At 39.2% G+C, this 19,200-nt stretch overlaps 1 protein-coding gene across 1 annotated transcript in view; it reads left to right on the forward strand.

Annotated features, from left to right (window-relative positions):
* Positions 1–19,200, forward strand: part of IMPG2 (interphotoreceptor matrix proteoglycan 2) — a 53,516-nt gene that overhangs the window by 28,607 nt on the left and 5,709 nt on the right. Inside the window, exons 6-15 of the mRNA XM_030952462.1 lie at positions 2,694–2,746; positions 3,204–3,295; positions 6,345–6,506; positions 7,570–7,628; positions 8,916–8,933; positions 10,864–11,108; positions 11,742–11,824; positions 15,463–15,775; positions 16,233–17,899; positions 18,759–18,978. Of these exons, the coding sequence (XP_030808322.1) occupies positions 2,694–2,746; positions 3,204–3,295; positions 6,345–6,506; positions 7,570–7,628; positions 8,916–8,933; positions 10,864–11,108; positions 11,742–11,824; positions 15,463–15,775; positions 16,233–17,899; positions 18,759–18,978 (2,912 nt within the window). The remainder of the gene's footprint in view (positions 1–2,693; positions 2,747–3,203; positions 3,296–6,344; positions 6,507–7,569; positions 7,629–8,915; positions 8,934–10,863; positions 11,109–11,741; positions 11,825–15,462; positions 15,776–16,232; positions 17,900–18,758; positions 18,979–19,200) is intronic.

Below are 19,200 nucleotides of genomic sequence, written 5' to 3' on the forward strand. Positions count from 1 at the left end.
GCCTGGGAAAGGGTTAAGAAAAAGTGGTGTCTTAATGTTTGTCTGCTTCTCAATACTCAAATGTACTTAAACATGCAATAAATTAGTTTTCCCTAAGCTGAGTCTGATTTTCCCATGGAAGTAATTGGTGAGTGGTCTTCCTGGCTTTATTTCAACCAAGAAGCTTTTCATTGTATTTCCTCCCCTGTCTTATGGAGCTGGAGGGAGTGAGAGAGTGGCTGGATGGGTGTTTGGCCCTTGGCCAAGGCCAACCCACCCCAGAGCTTGGTGCTCAGTCAGTCAAACAGTAATTTTGGTCCTTTTAAGATATCCTGAGTTGCAGCACAAGTGTGCAGAATGCTGGCAGGGACAATGTGGGATGCATGGGTGACCTGTGCCTTGTGGGGCAGTAGCTGGAGGTCAGCAGTGCCTGGAGGCCCCTCAAAGGATACTGGGCACCAATCTGTGGCCACCTGGAGCAAGTCCCACGAGTCTCAGGTTGGCATCAGGGCTTCCCACAGCAAATCGTGTGTCTTGTTGCCCTCTTCTTTAGAAAAGGAGGTGGATACAAGAATCAGCTAGTGGCTAGGTATAGGTTTGAATGGACCAGAACATTAAAAATCCTGTAGCAGAGCTTTTACTATTCATTGCTTTCCTTTTGATGAGTTTCTATTTTGACCCTAGTTACACCGAACAGTTTGTAAGAAATAAAATCCCAAATTGGTTCACCTCTTCTGAAAAGTAGAGCCATTCTTGCTTCTGAACACTGAACATGAAGCACAAAAATGCTCTGATGCTGTAATTTGGTGACACTCTGTTATAAATGTATTATCCTTCCTATTGAAACTGGTAAAAGAGGCATCTTGAAGTTAGGTGAACTTAATTGGAAAATGTTTCATCAGACCAAGTAATAATTAAGCAATAGTTTTTATTGCAGTTCTAAGATGACAAAGGAGTAAAGAAACTAAATCCCTCCAAAACATAACCAGCATTCTCAAGAAAATATCCTTAAGAGAGGCTATCTTGTCTAAATTACACTTTTTAGTAAAATTTTCCAGTTTTGGAAATGATTTGAAGATTTACTGAGTTTGCCAAAGAATTGGCAAACTCAGAAGCAGTCTTGCATTTTGCTGGCTGAAAAAAGGTACCAGTGTCCATGAGATGGAAGCAGGCACAACTACACTTCAAAGCTTGCATGGAGTTAATTGATTTTATTTGTGCAAAAAATTACATGAAGGTACTGTTTTAATTCTTGAATAAGTATTTTCTTATTCTTTCATGTGGAAATTTTTACTTTTTGTTAGTATTTTAGAATTGTTGTGGAGATCTCACCCTGTCAGTTTAACATTCCCTGAACTATGTTTTGGTATAGTTAATTATTTTGTGGAGGATTGACTATGCCTTCTGGGAAAGGATGGGTGAAAAGATTCTTGATTCAAATAGAAAGTTCATCAGGTTTGCCTTCAGGTGTGTTTATTGGCACATAAGCCTTATGTGAGGGGCAGAGAGAGAAAGGGTTTCAGACGTTAACTCAGTGAAACTGTGGTCTCTGATCATTTGCTGGTGCTCTGGTATCTGCAGAGTGTAACTGTGAGTCTGGTTCTCTGGCTGGTGCTGGAAGCCTTTTTTGGGGTAATGCAAAGACTGACTATACAGCCTGAAGGAGGCAAGATAGCAAATTTGAGTAGAGCTTTGCTTGAGGATAGGATGGACCTATCCTGCAAGACCAGTGGTAGAGTATGTGAATCACAAAACAAACCTGGCAAGGCCAGGAAGCATGGCTGACATTGCATATATTGCTGCATATACTTGCTGCAATGAGTGTTTCATGGCACAAGTATGATCACCAATAAAAAAGGAGATCCTTTAGAAATGAGAGAAATATCTCAATACCCTAACTTCAGTAATGGTCATGTTCAGTTTCTCCCCAGCGGTTAAACCTCCAGTCTTACTGCTTGTGCTCTATATATTAATAATACGGCAAACTCAAAAAATAATTTTCCCTTAATCCAGGAAAGACTTGTTTTTGTCAGAGCATGTCTCCCACTCTTGGTAACTTGACAGTTGCTCCAGGCTTACAGAATTGGCTCCAGGCAGCTTGAGTTTACTGTAAGAGTTGTCAAAGCTGTTCATTTTTCTTCAGGCTGACAGTCTTCATGTAATTTTTCTTTTTTTCACATTTGGCCCAGCATCGTTTTATATGTGTGTGTGAATTCCATAACTGGGTTTGGAAACTGGTGTGTTTCAAAGATTTCCAAATAAGCAGAGTAAAATTAATTATGGAAAGAACCCATCTTCTTGCAGTGATTTCAGTGCAGGTATGGTGTTTTAGTGCACTGGAGGAGGATTTTAAAAACTGAGTAGTTTATAGGGTATTATCAGTTATCTTTGTCGTTTATTTCTTTGCATTTGCTTTCTTTACAGAACTAGAAGGCAAAATGTATTTTGTATGGGACTCCAGGTCATTTGGGATATAAGAGACTTGGCAACCTAGAGATGCACATGATGTGTTGTAGGATGCAAGTGACCCAAAATCTAAGTTGCAAAATATGACTGAAATAACACTTAGCCTAATTTTTATGAAAGTGTGAGAAAAGTGGTACCATGAAAAATTTCTTCTGCACATGTGCTCCTTGGTGTAGTATCAGAATCACAGAAATATAAAAAACTACATTTCTCTTACCATATCCAGCTTCAATTTCTGATTTGTTTTTTTCTAGTGGGACTCCTACTCCACCTTTGGATGCTGATGTTACCACACTGAGAGGTCAGTTTTTATCTAACTGCTGTTAAGGCTGATTCTGAATTACCAGAAATTTGAGGAATTCATGTGTTTGGATTTCAGAAAGAGCTCTGAATTTTCACACCTCTCTAATGCCATTTGTAATCTGGAGATCATGTTATGTGCTGACATTTTGTTATTTCATGAATCATGAAAATCCTACTCAAGAAATTAGTTCTGTGCTGATTTTGCTGCACCTAAGTTCATGTTTCCAAAAATACATCTGCTTAGCAGAATGTCAGCATCTTATAGTGATTGGTGTATTTGATACTTTTCCTCAGGCTTTCCATGTGTCTCCTATGCTTTTGCTGTCATGATGATGGAAACAGGAATCAAATTTGACTATTGGTTTATGCTTGCTGAACTGCTTCTGTGGGTATATAGAAAAAGAAGAACAACAAACTAACCCAAACAAAATAACACTGTTCTCTTTCAAACTCAGATGCAGCTGCCAATGTTCCTCCCCCTCATGAGGTCTCTGTCGAGAGTCCTGCAGGGGACACCATCCATGAGCAGGACAATGTGGACACCACTGTGAGTGGGTTTTTTTCATTTGGTTCAACATTCTGTTGCCTTCCCTACATGATATTGTCTATGGTCATTTACATTTTAATAGCAATTTAAGGTGTTGTTAATATGGTAATGTTGTTAGTGATGTTAACACAAACTAGGATTTCATAGTGATGCCTTTTTCTTGGTCCTAAAATTAAGAGCCAGACACAGTAAAGGGGTACAAAGTACCCCTTGTCTGCGGAGTACAAAGTAAAGTTTTTACCTCAGTATTTAATAAGGATTCTTATGGTGCAGTAATTTGCCAAGGTGGAACACACTGAAATGCACACTCATGGTAGATCACATATACAATCTTACAGACCTTGCAAATTAGTATATCTAACAAAGAAGTTCCAGTGAGAGGCTTGAATGAATAGTGTGACATCCCCCTATCCCCAAGTGTTCTCCTGGTCTACAGGATGTGTTCTAGAGGGGGCCTTGGTTTCGCAAGATAGTGTAAGGCTTTCTGGCCTCCAGCTGTGAGGCCTTGAGGGTGTTTGGTCTCCTGGCCCAACAGAATACCAGGACTATGCTAAGGTATCAGATTTAAGGAATTAAAAGTATGCATGCCAAGGATACTGATAATACATAAGAGGTATATTAAAAAAAAAGACAAAGCATCATCACAGCATCAATAAAATCAGGGTGTGAATTTCTAAAGTTTTAAGACATTTTCCCGGGCAGATATTTTTTCCATTTGGAGAGGTTTTGAAATACCTCTTCCCCCACAGTGGGAGATTAATATATCAATTGAACTATCAGGAGAGGATTTTGTTAGTGTCATAGGACTAGAGAGGGCATGCCTAGTGGCTCTGAAAGCTCCAAGGATAATGTAGAACACTATTATTCCTGTGGAAGCACAATATTCCTTAGGTGCTGTAGTAGAGTTTCAAGGGTCTATGGAGTACAATTGTGTTGGGCAGCAGAGAAGTGGCCTGGACAGCCTTGAATACTCTGATACTCTGCTCTTTTTCCTCTGTTGATGTAGGTGAACTTGTATTTAACATCTTACAAGTCACTCTTTCTGTGATATTTAACCAAAGCTCACAACACAGGGAAGTCTAGACCCTGTATTTGAAACCTCTTTAGAAGTGAGCTGACCACCACATAGATTCCAGGGCAGTATTTGCTTCTAGGAATCAGGTCCTCCAGATTAAATTTTAATTCCACACTCTATAAGCCAATTGCAGTATTCATGGGCCAACATGACTGAAGAAAATGTTGAAAACCAGTGTTATCAATCAGCTGGCTTTTTTTTTTTTTTTTGTTATCAAAATGAAGCTCTCAATGGATCACAGAGCTCACAAAGTTTCACATGCTGATTTATTGTACTGGGATTAACTGGGCCATATTGTTCAATAACCTAGCGTGACCCTGAAACAAAGCTGAACCAAACTGCTTTCTTCTAGAGCTTTCAGTGCTGAGTGGAGCTCTGATGTTGGAATAAATACAGAATATGGAACAGACAGCTTCTGACTCAAGTGCAGGGTCCAGCCTTATGTACCAAGAACATTTGTTGTTTGGTTCCAAGAACAGCATTATTCTTCTTTTGAAACAGAACTGCCTGGTATATTTCTACTGGAGCAGAGAATAGGACCACTCAGTAAATGGGAAAGGAACTAGAATTAGATTGCTGCTGCTACAGCATTTTTACTCTGTACAGTTACATCCCACCTCATTGTTCTTAGCAGCCAAAATGCATTGCTGATTACAAGGCCAAGAGTGAGCAAAGATCATCTTCTGCACTTTGTATGGTGACTGTACTAGGTTTTGGGGGGCTGATAAATTATTTAAACTACATGGTGTTGCAAACAGTCAAATCATAGCACTATATATATACCTGCTAAAAGTGTGTCTCTCAAATGCTAACTAACTTTAAGTAATGTACCAGTCCTTATGGTCTTTGGACAGAGTTATTCAGTGAAAAAGGAATGTGAGGGGCTGGAAAGAGAATTTAACTAAAAAAATTTAGAGGATTCCTAAGCAATGTAGAAGTTGCTCACTGATGGCAGATAAATTTTCTGGAGAAAGTTTTTTTCCATTTCCTGCCTGATGCATAACTTAAGACTGCAGCTTCATTTAAAAGATCAGTTTTTCTGGCTCTCTATTTTTCCTTTTTAATAGGAAAAAAACAAAAAAATATGTATGTAAACAGTCAAAGACAAAACCTCTAGCAAAAGACATTTGGCTAAAGTTAACAAGCCAGCCTTCTCTTCACTCCCAGACAAATATCTATTAAAAAAAAATATTCTGGTGTCTTTCAGTATACCACAAGGAATAGTATGCTATTTTAAAAATACTAGGGAAGTAAGCAGAAAGCATGCTCAGTCATTCAAATTGGATTAAAACTTGGCATTCACTGCTGCCTGTGGCAGCCATGATAGCTCCATGCATCCCTGATGCACTGCACAGCCACTGCTCTGGGGCTTTTTGAAATAAATACAAACATGAAGAGGCATTTTTGCAGACACAGCAGTTGAAGCCCACTGCTTTAGCTCAGCAGAACTCCCATTCCCAGTGCCCATTGTATATCTGGGGGATCCTTCACCTCCTGAGGCTGAACAACACAGTGTTATTCCAAATGTAGAACTTGGCAAAGGTAGCTTGTCTTCCAGCTGGAAGAGTGAGTAGGAGCCTTGTGATAAATGAGTAAATTTTGGGTAAATCAGCCTACACTGGCTGGGCTCAAGTGAGATGTTTGAGTAGCTGCAGTTGCACTTTAAATTGCTTCATGGACATCTCACACATCTGTATTTCACTTTGTACCTGAGGTCAGTGAGATGGATTTACACTAAAGGTGTCCAAATGGAAAACAGAATTATATTCAATGTGAGAATTCTCAGGAAGTGCTCTTGCTTAGTAGACTTCCTCATTAGTTGCCACCTCTGTCCCTGAGGCTTCAGGAGCACTCCATGTTAGTGCCAGGCAAACAAGTGTGCTGATGGCTCCTGCAATGCACACGCTGTGCTCTGGACTGCAGCATTCGCCTGACATTAAGTGTCTCTTCTCTCCCTTCTTCCCTCCCTTCCAGATCAATAATGAGATAAAGAAGCAGGATGAGAAGATAGTCAGACCTGTAACTGAGCAGATGATTGAGTTCAACATTTTGATTGTTGGTGAACAGTACAGTGAGGAGCTGAAGGACCCATCTGCTGCTGAGTATCAACTGCTGTCTGAACGATTCATTTCTCAGGTGATTCCCTTCCCTAACTTCATTTTTCCTTTTGCTGGCTCTGCAAAGCAATAGCAGCAAAAAGCATCTGTGTCAGGGCTGCTGATTTTTGTCTACCTATGGTTTCCAACATTTGTTTTTTTATTTTGTCTATAATGGTGGTAATTTTATTGCCATCATATTTTGGGAGCTGGGTGTGTGTCTGCCTTTTCTCTTTGGAGATGCATCTAAGTTGTCCTATGGCTGCTTATCGTGAGGCTTATATTTCTCTAGTTTTGCCTCCTTCCTAGCCCCATTTGGTTTGGGTTGGTTCTCTGAATCCTTTTTAGTGGGGCTAACCCTGTGCCAGATCCTGGGCCAAGTGGGAAAGAAATGTACTCTTCATTGCAGCCAAAAAGCATCACCATGACTTTCACAAGTTGCTAGCATAGGCTAGACATCTTAGTTTTCCTAGTTGTGAGTCCCAGTAGCAATGCCATGGTATGTGTGTATGTAAAAATGTTGGATGGGACAGAGTCCACCTGGCACATGGATATCCCACTCCTTTAATCCCTTGCCTGGTTTTCTCTGAGTTTGAATAAAGAGGCTCTCGGAAAAAAAGTCAGCAGCACTGTGATTGTTTAAGTCTCACCAGAGACAGTTTAAAAATAAGGATATGGGGGAGGGGAACAAGAATTTACAGAGTAAAAAATAATCCTCAACTGGCAAGGATCTTTGGAAGCTAAAAAACTTTCTAAACCAGCATGAACTTTCAGTATTCTCTGTCTTGGTTTTGTTTCCTGTAGCACAGTTGATTATCTTGGCAGCCTCTTTCCATTTCTCCCCTTGGAATGTTTCTATGCAGTTCTTGGGGAATGCTGGATATTGTTCTTCATACTTTTCATTTCCCCTTTTTCTAATAATGAAACAATGTCACCAAAACTACTCTTCCATAAAGAAAAGAATATTTAACTGTTTTTTACCTATTAAATACAACAACTCACATACATTTTTGGACAATGCTAGAAACACTTCCTAATTTTTCACCACATGAGCAGAAGTGAACGGAACCTGTATTAATTTTTTGGTTTTTCCATCAAAATAGATTAAAAGCGTATTTGAAGGACTACCTGGATACAAAAGCATCCATGTCCTGGATTACAGGTAAAAAGATCCTAATGCATATATGGTGATTGAACCTGATCATGTAGGATGGTGCAATGTGCTGACACAATGCTTGGCAGGATGTCAGGTGTGTGTGGGAGCTCCTGGGATGTATTAACTGCCTGCTCTCATATTTGGTACATCTATATTTGCAACTGACATAGAAATACAGAACTAATTTTTTCCTTCTGCCATTCTTGACATGAAATGTTTGCTGTGTTTTTAAGACAAGGCATTATTGTTCAAGATTCTGTCCTAAAATTAAAAGATATATTTGTATCTGCTATTTCTAATATATCCAAGTATTAAACAAGGAAGAACACAGAAATCCTTTTGGAAAAAAGTGGTGTATTTAAATTTCTTTTTCAAATTCTTAATGTTAATTTGGGATGGCTCTAAAGGTTAGTGTTTAGGATATGTAAAGGTCTCTCTCTCTTGGATCAAAAAAAAGAGATGGGGGATAGTTTGATAAATGATGTGGAATGTTTTAACTCTCTGTATTCCTAGAAATATACTTTTAAATCCATTTGTGCTTCAGAGTGGCATTTAAAGTAAATTTGTTAAGTTAATGCATCAAATGTAAAATGTCTGACTTTTGGAGTACAGGGCTCACAAATCGTGATTTTTCTTGAATGGATTGAATATAACTTTTAGAATCTAATGAGTGCTTTCATAAGTTAATTTGTGTTTTCTTTGAGACTATAAGCTGTATTTCCTAGAATTTATTGTCTGGAGTATTTTAATTAGCATACATGTAGGTAACAAAGCAATGATAGTGAGAGAGGTCTCTAGGCTACATCCAGTTTTCAGCCTGGAAGGTAGCAGAATCTTCCATCTTGGTATTTGCAGTCCGGTAGGTTTACAAGCACTAGGTTCATTTGAGAAGACAAATAAAAGGCTGGTATTTCTGGCAAAGTCTGCTCTCTACTGTGCATGACAAAAACCCATTGGTTGTAAGTTAAACCTTTAGGTAGAAGAAGTGAGCCTTGATCTTCTTGATGCTGACAGCAATTTACCTGCGTTATTTACAATAATCTGAGATGGCTCAGCTCTGCTGATTCCTTGGGATCAATAGAAAATATCTCAGTTCACTAAAAGCAGAACAATTTGTTATGTAGCTGAGTAACTATGAATAACTATGCAACTAAAAAGGATTTTACTGTATGTGTTTTCAAATGGTTATGCTCTGTAGAATACAAAAGCAAACACATTAAAATTTTAAGACTTAAAGGAAGTTATGACATTAATTTAACAAGTTTTGCTGTTCTGTTTTGTTTTTATAATCAGCCCTTCCGAGGAAGACAGGTAAAGACAACTTTTTTATAGATATTGTCATAATACAGATGGGCAAAACATGTTTGGCTGGAGGGCATAGTTTTTGGGATTTGTATTTTTGTGTTCAGAGCAAGATAGTTTTTTAACATAAATATTGTGAGAGAAAGTTCTACCAGAAACTGCAAGTAACTGATCTGTTTCAATTAAGGATGAACCTAAATTGCTTATTTAAGTCATAATAATAAGAATTAAAAAAACCTCAGGAAAAGTCATCCTAAACACAAGTAAGCTACTCAGGTAACTTGTGTATAAGAATTTCTTTTGTGAAGAAAACAAGATTGCTGAACAATGACTCAAAGTCTTCATACTTTGCAGCAAAGTCTTGAATAGATATGGGATTATGATTATTACTGAAATTCAAGTAGATAAGAATCCCACAGTTCTCCAGCAAAGGCTGTTGGCTTAGCTTCAAGGCCAGAGGTGCTGCAGATCTTAGTAGAACTTCAATAAATGTTCTTTAGCAGAACATGGGATTAGTCTGGACTTGTTTTCCATCAGACATATGCAAGTGAAGAATCCAGAATTTTCCTTCTTTAGTATGTTAAGAATGTCACAAGACAGAAAAAGAACTGCAGCCTTAATTTACTAAATATATTAATTTGTTCTCTGTGTGTCTCAGCATAGCCAGTTTCCATGAACAAGTTTAAAGAGAAAGAGCATTCTAACTTTTCAAAAAAGGTTAGAAACACAAATCTCTTTACAAACTATATGCAACTGTTCACAAGGGCTATGTTCCAGGCACCAGCTATTCAGCCCTTTCCAGAAAGAGGATGGTGTTGTAGTTATTTGTTAGGCATTATGAATGGCAGCACAGTTGTATTAAACCTAAATGTCATGTTTGAGGAGCACATTCTCTTCCATCTTTCCTGTGCCTTTTCACTACTGCTGTCCTTTCTAATCTCCTCTGCTGGCAGTTAGTGCCCATGGTGAGCCTATGGTGGGCTCATGTCAATGACAGAGCCAGCAGCTCTGGGCTTAAAAGCTCTAAAACCCTCAGGCTCCTGGGTTTAGTCAGTGTGTTCGTGAATTTTCTCTGTTGTATCTGGAACTGGGGTTTTAAAGACTTTTCTGAACAGAGCCATTGTTTTAGAAATCCAGTCCAGCTCTGTGGAATCAGGAAAATCTGTATTCAGAGCACATGTTTCTAGTGCTTCAGAGGTTACTTAATTTTTCTTGCTGTGTTCTGTCTGCAGCCAAAATGTGTTGTATCTTGTAAAATTCCCTTGTGCTTATGCCCAGTGTATGGTAAATCTGATTGCAGCCTAATCTGTCGTGTGGAAAAGAACATCCAGATGTATTAAGGAGAAGAAAATTAAGAAAATGGAGGAGAGTTAATATGAAAAAAAACCCTAAAATGTACTCAGATACAAAAGTTATACAATACATGATCAAATGAGTCTAGCTAAATTTTCGCAATTTGATGAATTAAATACTATTTTATTGCCATTAAAAACATTCTTTCAAGCAGGTTAACATTGTACAGTGACAGAGATTAGGGGTCTCACTTGCTACTATAGGTTGCAATATGTTTTTGTGTATATATTCATACCTCAGAGCCTTTCCTATTATTGGTATGATCTTAAAATCACTACTCTCACCACTGCATGCTGATGGACCCACTAATAATACTTGCAGAAAGTCAGTGTTTTGATCTGCTTGTGGTCTGTCTACCATTCACTAGTAGAAATGTGGGGCTGGCACCAGACCAGATGTCAGTTTTGGGTAGCATTTCCCTTGAGAACTTTGTGAAAATCAAGTAGCTTTTATTCAATCTTTAAAGATGTGTATTTTCATATTTAAAAGAGTATTGACATGGGCCCTTGTGAAAAAATATAGTGATTGCTTGCTTAGGAAAACCTGGGATTTCTCATCTGTATTCTTTCTCTTTATGCGACTGAAGTGGGGTGGAAGTTCACTATGCTGTCACATTTGATGGAAAAGCCATCAGCAATGCCACCTGGGACCTGATTAACCTCCATTCAAACAAGGTGGAGGACAACTCCTTCATGGGCATAGAGGATAATCCAACAGTTGTGTACACCATCAGTGATTTCCGAGATTATATTGCTGAGATCCTCCAGAAAAATGCTCTGCTTGAAAATGCTTCCATCTCTTTAGACCCAAACTCTCTTCAGCTTACTAATGGTGGGTATTAATTGTGATGCATTGGTCTGCCACACATCTGACTTCTTATAAAATAAATCTCAGATGAGTGAATTATTCAGCTGTCCTCTGAAAAATTAAACAGAACAAAATCAACCATGTTATAGCCTCTTTTGCTCTGATCTTAACCAGGTCAAGTCATTAGCAGTAGCATCCTATTCTTGATCCATTAGCCTAGTCCCCCATCTTATTTTAATTTTTATTTTGAAACGGAGGTTTGTGGTGCACAGTTTCAGTAATACTTTCAAAAATTAATAGGAATAAAAGGGGAAAACGTGGTTCACGTGGTGCACATTGCATCAGGGTGACCTCCAATTTAGTAGCTCTGTGTTGGCCTTAGGCAACACAAAGGGAATACCCAGATTATTGCTGAATATTCAGCGATCCTGCTAGAGGTGATGAAAGAGTGCTGACACCCCTTTGTTCTTATCTTTCCCCTTCACTTTCTGTCAGTGATTTGGAGGCATTTCCAGAAACAAAATCTCTCTGGCAAAATTTTTGAGAAATTTTACTTACAAATCTGAAACCAGAGAGGGTTTTTCAGTCGATCTTCCAACACAACTTCCTCACACTGTTACTGCAGCCTTTAGATCCCAAATGTTTCTATTTCCACAGTGAAGGAAATACTGCACCCCACATCAGAAGACCCATCCTGGATTACTGAGCACCCAGTTGTGCTGGAGCGCCCGGAGTTTGATGTGAGTATGGTTCCGAGCAGTGGCCTTTGGACACATCTGAGCAACTTAGTTCAGCAAGGTAAAATTGTAGCCAACAGTCAGAGCTTCTCTGTCCTGTTGTTCATGCAGAGTAAGTACTAATGAAGGCACACCTTATATTGGAGTAAAAACTGGTGAAACCTCTTATGTGACAATGCTGGTGTCTGCTGCCCAACAGTTTTCTGCGATCATCTTATTTTGATTGTAAGCATCTCTAAAGAGGTGATTCTTCCTTCCATGATACTACCTTTCTTTGGAAAGAATAGATGTAAATCCTACAGCTGTCTGCTAGAAGAGATAAAACACTAAGTTTCATAAGCTCCTTTTGTTACTGTATTTATTTCAAAGAAAATTCTCAATTTGGTTTTAAAATTATGTCCATCTTCCTAATACCAGCAGAGGAAAATAACTGACACTGTTTTTGTTTTTTTTTTTTTTCTCTTGAAATTGTAATTGTGTCCTTTGACTCTCTCTGGAATAATCCAAGGCACAGACTTGAGCTCCCTATTGGACAGGAGACATGGTGTCCCTGACCATGTCTATACAAAGGGACTTTAGCAAAGATACTGAGTTAGGTGCCAGCAATGCTGAGATCAAGTCAGTCAGTTCTGCCAACAGAGAGATCTTCTGAGTGCTGAATCATTGTCTGGGCAGTTGGTTTCTGCTCTCCACTCTGTTCTGTAACCCAGATGTGCTTTCAACAAGAAATGAGCTCAGATCATGCCCTAAAATCCAGATCCACTTGTGCTGGATGGTAGGTTCTTACTCAGTCCGTTATGAGATAATGTTATGTGTACGTTATGTACAGACACATTTAATTTTAGCCAGCTTCTGAAATTTTTATGCAAGCAAAATTTGTTTTCACAGAATGCAAATATTGTTAGAATGGACGTAGGTATAATGTCCTTAATTTCATGACAGCTTTTGCGGAGTCTTAAAAACTACTCATTGATGTCTAAAATGAAAATTTGTGTGGATTTGCCATAATGGATTAAACATGGTGTAGATAAACATGAATTTAAGAAAAGGGCTTTCAGAAAAGGGCTTTCTCTTTACTGGAGACATCTTACTGGAGACATCTAAGCAGTCTAAAATGTTGTAGATGTTTATTTTAGTAAGACAAAGAATTCTGCCATTCTGACATGTGTGCAGGCTGGAAGATATTTTAGAGTAGTGGTAGCTTTGCAATAATAAATTTTAAACTGGGTTTTGGGAATATTATTATGACAAAAAATTGTGGAAGTAATATTTCTCTAATCATGGCTGTGAATAAAGGCTTCTATACCTTCAGTCAAAAACTCTGATTATGTAAAAGGTATCAAGTATATCCCCAAACCAGCTGTGTACAATCTGCAATACACAGGTAATTTGCAAAGTAGATTCAGATAAATATAGGAAAATCCTAAATATGCTTAAACAGTACACAATTGATCAATTATTTCCGCAGATGTCAAACCTCTATGGTTCAAGTAGATGCTTTCAAGTAGAACTGTTACCTATGGAAAAGAATTTTGCCATAGTTTTCCCCAGGTGATTTGAGAATAAGCTGGATTTGTATTAGCATACAAATATCATATTACATGGGACTGTTATTATTTCACCATCCAAGTGCTACTAGGTGGTACAACTAATTCTTTTGAGTTTTGCAGCTCTCTTTAAAAGTAAAGCAAAAATCAGGTCTGATTTTTGAAATCTGTATTTTCTTGTTTATGTTGAGTTGTAAGAGGTAGAATGCTCTGGCTCGAGGATTACAATGCCTTTCTGGCAGCAGAAAATGAAAAATCAGGGAGAAGGGTTCTGTGTCTACAGCCATCTATCATATTTGTAAGCCTTTTACACTGGTGAAAACCAGAAGTAGCCAATATGATATTAAACTTGTTAGTATACTATGTTGCCCTACAACAAGAATCTTTGAATAATGTTAGTTACCATAGGAGCATTTATCCACATTCAAATAAATGATGAGGTGCAATCCCTGGCAACTAAATGCTTACATTAAATAAATGTATTGAGGAGAAATTGCTGGTAGTCCTAATTCATTCTTTATGGAATTTATATGTGTAATTTATTTCTAATTTTGTACAGTAACTCTTTTTCAGCTTTATTTATAGTGGCTAGTCTTGCCAAAAATAAAATTGCTAGAGCACATGTCTCTATGGTATATATACTTTTCAACTGATTATCACCATATAAATTAAAAAATTTGATGAGATTGTGCTGGTATAACACCTGGCATTTTTAAATATGATCATTACATGCAAACAACTCATTTAAGAAAAAAAGTACCTTCACTGGCCTGTTTCCAAAGCATTCAAATGCAGTTTGAATTAAGCTGAAAATTTAATTCATCCACATTTCAACCTTGAGTAAAATTTCAAATTGAAAAATATTTGGCTTCTTCCTGTTATTCCTGCTGGTCAAGCAACAGGAAGAGATTTGACAGGAATGGTGAGCTACAGAAATTATTACAGTGGTTTTGAACTGAATTTACAGAAACCTGTGTCCACTGTAACTTTACTTAACTTTACTTGTCACTATTGGCAGTTTGTTAGCCCTTAGCAAATTGCTGCTTCTTGACATTGCTTGGCAGTGTTTCATACCCTACAGGGTTTTTTGGTCCATATCCCACTGCTGCATGGCATTTACATGTGGGCAGGTATCCATGTATAACACTAATCCTGAGTTTTAGGCTATCAGTTTGCTTTCATAGCCTTGACCAAATAACTTATTATCTTTATTACCTTTTTCTAATATAATTACCTCATCAGACACCACAGTAGGAGATTAATATTCAAAGAAGAAATATGCTAACTACTTTAACTGTAAACCAGCTAATGATTGGGATATGGAATAGTAAGTAAGCAGTGTGGAAATTGGAGATGTAATGACAAATTATTTTTTCACATTTCAAATAATTCACAAATTCATTCTGCATGCATTTTGTTGTTCATCATTACTGCTGATAGATTTTTTTTTCTGCACAGGTATCTTGGCTTTGAGACTAAATTATTCCAGGTTCTAAATGCTCTTCATTACGTTCTGGTCTCTGCTATTCCCCTGGGTTCTCATACCCACAAACTAAAAGATATCAATAAATGATAACTGGGCATGCATCCATTGAAGTTCACTTTCTACACTTTCATGTATCATAGTAACTGAACTATTAGAGTTACTGTATTGGTTGTGTGGCTGATGAATAACAGCTGTTAGAACTTCACCATGCTTTAGGAAGGCAGAAAACATTATCTTTGATTTAGTTGGAGATGGACAGATTGATTTTTTCAGCATAGGAAAGGAGATGGGGTTGGATATAGACGGTAAATCTCTTAATACCCTAAGGGGTTCTGCACTCCAAGCAATCAGAATGGTTCCTTTCCCTCTTTGGTGGACATGACTGGACATGGCATTTGTCAGAAGGATGTGCATCTTACCTGTCTATTGCACAAGATTAGCAAGGGTCTGTATTTGCCACTCGTCCTGCTGCTGTGCACTGCTCCCTCAGAGGCAGTAGTCCAAGGCTTGGCCCCTGCCTGCTGTTAACTCCTTCTGTGTGTCCAGCCCAATGCAGTCAGTGTTTCCCCTGTAATAGTGGAAATATTAACAGTGGCTTTATGTTCCAGGACAGCACCTTTTTAGCTGAACGTCCTTCTGCAGATGAGTCAACTGTCAGCAACGCCTTGCCCTTTGATTACACCAAACCAGATTCCAGCTCAGACAGTGAGCAGGCCAGTGACAATGAAATCCAGCCAAGACCAGAGAACATCGACCATGAGGCTGGTTTGGCACCTGAAGCTCCACTTTCCTCAGAGGTTGATGTCACTTCTTTGCCTGACGGGCAGCATTTAGAGACTAGTCATTTAGTCACTGTATCAGTGTTAGAGCATGATTCTGTGGACTCTCTGGAATGGCTTTCAGCCCCCAGTTCTTTAGATGGTAAGTTAATGCTATTGACTGAAGCTTAAATTTGGATAAAAGTATTTCCTGATACTCACCAAATTATAGTTCACTGAAATGAGTTTTCAGAAAGGTCTGAAAATTGACTATCTTTCTCTGCCAGTTTTTACCTTTTGTCTGTGCATGTATCCAAGAGTTATATACTAAGGTAAAATGCTTGTAATAGCTAATAATACCTGTTTCTCTCTCCTGGAAATGATACATACATAGCACTTGTTAAATAGCATAGAAGTAATTCTGTATGTCTTGATTTGCCCCATAGAATATCTGAATGGAAAGTGGAAGAGGTTAACAGGGGTCCTTATGACTTTGGCATACAAAGGCCGGGATATATTATGGAAAATGTGGAACACAGATCTACAGATAATGAAATTAATGAAATTTGACACTTTTTATCACAAACAACATCTAATTGTCAATTTGTTTTTATTTTTAATGTTTGAAGACACTGGACTATCTGAAGAACTTTTGCCTTTAAGTCCTTCTCACCTTGTGCCTGAAGAATCTCCATCTACTGATGACTATGCAGTTCCTCTGCTTTCTGCACCAACAGTGGCCTCTTCTTCACTTGTAGAGACTGATATTAAAAAGAAGGAAGAAGTAATCCAAGGTAGTCCTGAGGGCAGTGACAGTGCAAACTCTGTGGAAGAAATTCCTTTTCCCTTAGATGTGCCCCCTGTGGAAGATGAAACTGATCTATTTCTTGGAGATAGAGTTATATATGATGATGGGTCTGGTTCAGCTTTTGATGGTTCAGGAAAAGAAATGGAATCAAGTATCTGGCCTTGGGAAGAAGCAACTCTGGAACCAGTTTTCTACCCTGGTCCTGATAGCTGGCTTGAAGATGACAATGAGTCTTTATTAATCAAAACTGAGGATATTCCTGAAGGCATGATTTTAGACTATATTCTTAACTCTGGTAATAAATTAGATTATGATCTTTCCAAAGATGAGAATGAAGGGATAGTTGATATAAAAGATTTCCTTGATGAGTCTGAAATATTTGTCTTTCCAGAGACTACAACTCCACAAGTACCTCTGTTACAGACAGAAGAGCCATCGTCTGTGGAACCATCTACACAGATAGAAACTCTGGGCATGTATGATTCCTCTCTTGTCATGCCAACTGGAGAGGTCCCTGTCTCACCACCACAAACAGATCTGTCTGTGGAAGATAGTCTCCATGCATCTACAGGGACTGTCAATATGGAGCAGCCTGAGGAGTCTAGGGTAGGCCAGAACATAATCCCTGAAGGAGTTGAACACCAAAGTGAAGACCGGGCAGTGGTAGAAGAACTATTCACAGTGAAGCAGCCAGATGTAATGGAAGCTGCTACAATAGGACACTTGGACACAAGCTCTTCAGAAACTATTCTGACTGCAGATCCTTCTGTGGTAAAGCCTGTTGCTTCCACAGAAGAGCAGCAAGCCCTGGATTCATCACTGGCAGACCAAGACACTCATGGATCAGCAGTGAAGGAACCAGGTGATGTTTGGCCTCCTGACAGGGCACTAGAAACCTCCTTGGATCAGACAGTGCAACCAGCAATGCCAGCAATGGTTACTCAAAGTTCAGCTGCAGTTCCTTCTGCAGTAGATCACACCACTGTCCTAGAGGGCTTTGCTGGACAGGATGGTACAGACCATGGCACACATATTTCCATGAGCTTCAGCACTGTTATGGATTATCAAACAGTGAGTGTAAGAACAAGCACCATTGAGCTTCCATCCCACCTCCCTCCTGTGGGATCCACGCCATCATTGTCTGCGGCTACCTCAACAAAGCTGGGAGATGAAACAACAAGAGTCCTGGATGTTTCAGTAGACCTGGGTCATGTTAGCACTGCCCAGTTTTCTCCTGAGCAGACTGAGGAGGGAAGGAGAATGACTGAAAGTCACATCGAGCTAACCACTCGTGTCCAGTCCACAGAGATGGCCAGTGTGGCTTGGGCCACACACGAAACTCACTACAGCAGCACTGTCCCATCCCGAGCTCTAGTTGTGTTCTTCAGCCTTCGGGTCACCAACATGATGTTTTCAGAGGACCTGTTTAATAAAAACTCCCCTGAATACAAAGCCTTGGAGCAGCGATTCTTGGAGCTGGTAAGAGTCATTTCTGTGCTAAATGTCCATTACCAGATAGACAAAAACTGTTGGTAAATTATATTTTGTCATCCCTCACAGAGAGCAACACAAAACTGGTGTTTACATATAAGAGTTGTGTCCCTCTGTGGGGAAAGTTCTGTCTGGAAATGGGTGGTGGGATGCTGTTCATCTTTTATTCAGATAACAAGTCCCTCTCTGCTGGTGTCAATGAATACAGCAGTGTAGCTGAAGTCACTACTTCACTCCCCCTACTTGCTTCCAGAGTGCTCTGTACTTAGTGTATAGAGAGGAAGAAGCAGGAAAAACTGGGGCTGTGAGCAAGTAACTTTTCTGCCACACATTCAACCTGTCCTAAGTAAGAGGTAGCTCAGAGAATTAAGCTGTTCCTAACCAGACTGATGACTTGGAAAGCCTCACAGGAGTTACACAGCAATAACTGCCAAATTTTAACTGGGGAATTGCCCTCTTCTGAGCGAAACAAACATTCTCTTGTGAGAGACGAAGGAAGCAAAGCAGAGTGAGGGAAGGGGGACACACTTGAAGGAAAAACCCTGTGAAATGGCAAGTATTCCAGGTACTTAGATCAAGGGAGAACACAACATGTGACCTGAAAACTCTGTTTCTGAATTGTAGATTTTTAGAAACTCCTTGCATACTCTTAAGAACTGCCTGAAGTACTCAGGCTCCTGGCAGGCTGCCAGCACAGACCTCAGCTGGGTAAAGATTAATGCTTTTGATGTAGGATTTGGATAAAATCATTCAGACTCTTAATTGTCCGCTGCAATAACAGTGCAACTGGCTTGAGCAGAGAGAGACTCAAAGGTTCAGCTTTTCTGTCATATCCCCTGTGTTACAGCTGGTGCCCTACCTTCAGTCAAATCTGACAGGATTCCAGAATCTGGAAATCCTGAACTTCAGAAATGGCAGCATTGTGGTGAACAGTCGAATGAAATTTGCCAAACCTGTGCCTCGGAATGTCACCAACGCTGTGTACATGATCCTGGAAGATTTCTGCAACACTGCATATCACACCATGAACCTGGCCATCGATAAATACTCCCTGGATGTTGAATCTGGTAAGGACAGCAGGAAAATGCAGCTTAAAGCAAGGGATCCAGAAACATTTCTCGTTTAAGTGCTAAGGATCCCAACAGCTCAGAGGCTGCCCACCGCTCTTCACAGGCTGGGCTTTAGAAAGACAGTCTTTCATAGAGTAAAAACAAACAAATGAAAATCTGCTCTGGGACTAAAGAAATGAAAGTCAAAGTGGGACCCAGACAGAGAAAGCTGTATGGGGT

Source organism: Camarhynchus parvulus, chromosome 1, assembly GCF_901933205.1.
Source record: "Camarhynchus parvulus chromosome 1, STF_HiC, whole genome shotgun sequence".
In the NCBI taxonomy this organism is placed as follows: domain Eukaryota; kingdom Metazoa; phylum Chordata; class Aves; order Passeriformes; family Thraupidae; genus Camarhynchus; species Camarhynchus parvulus.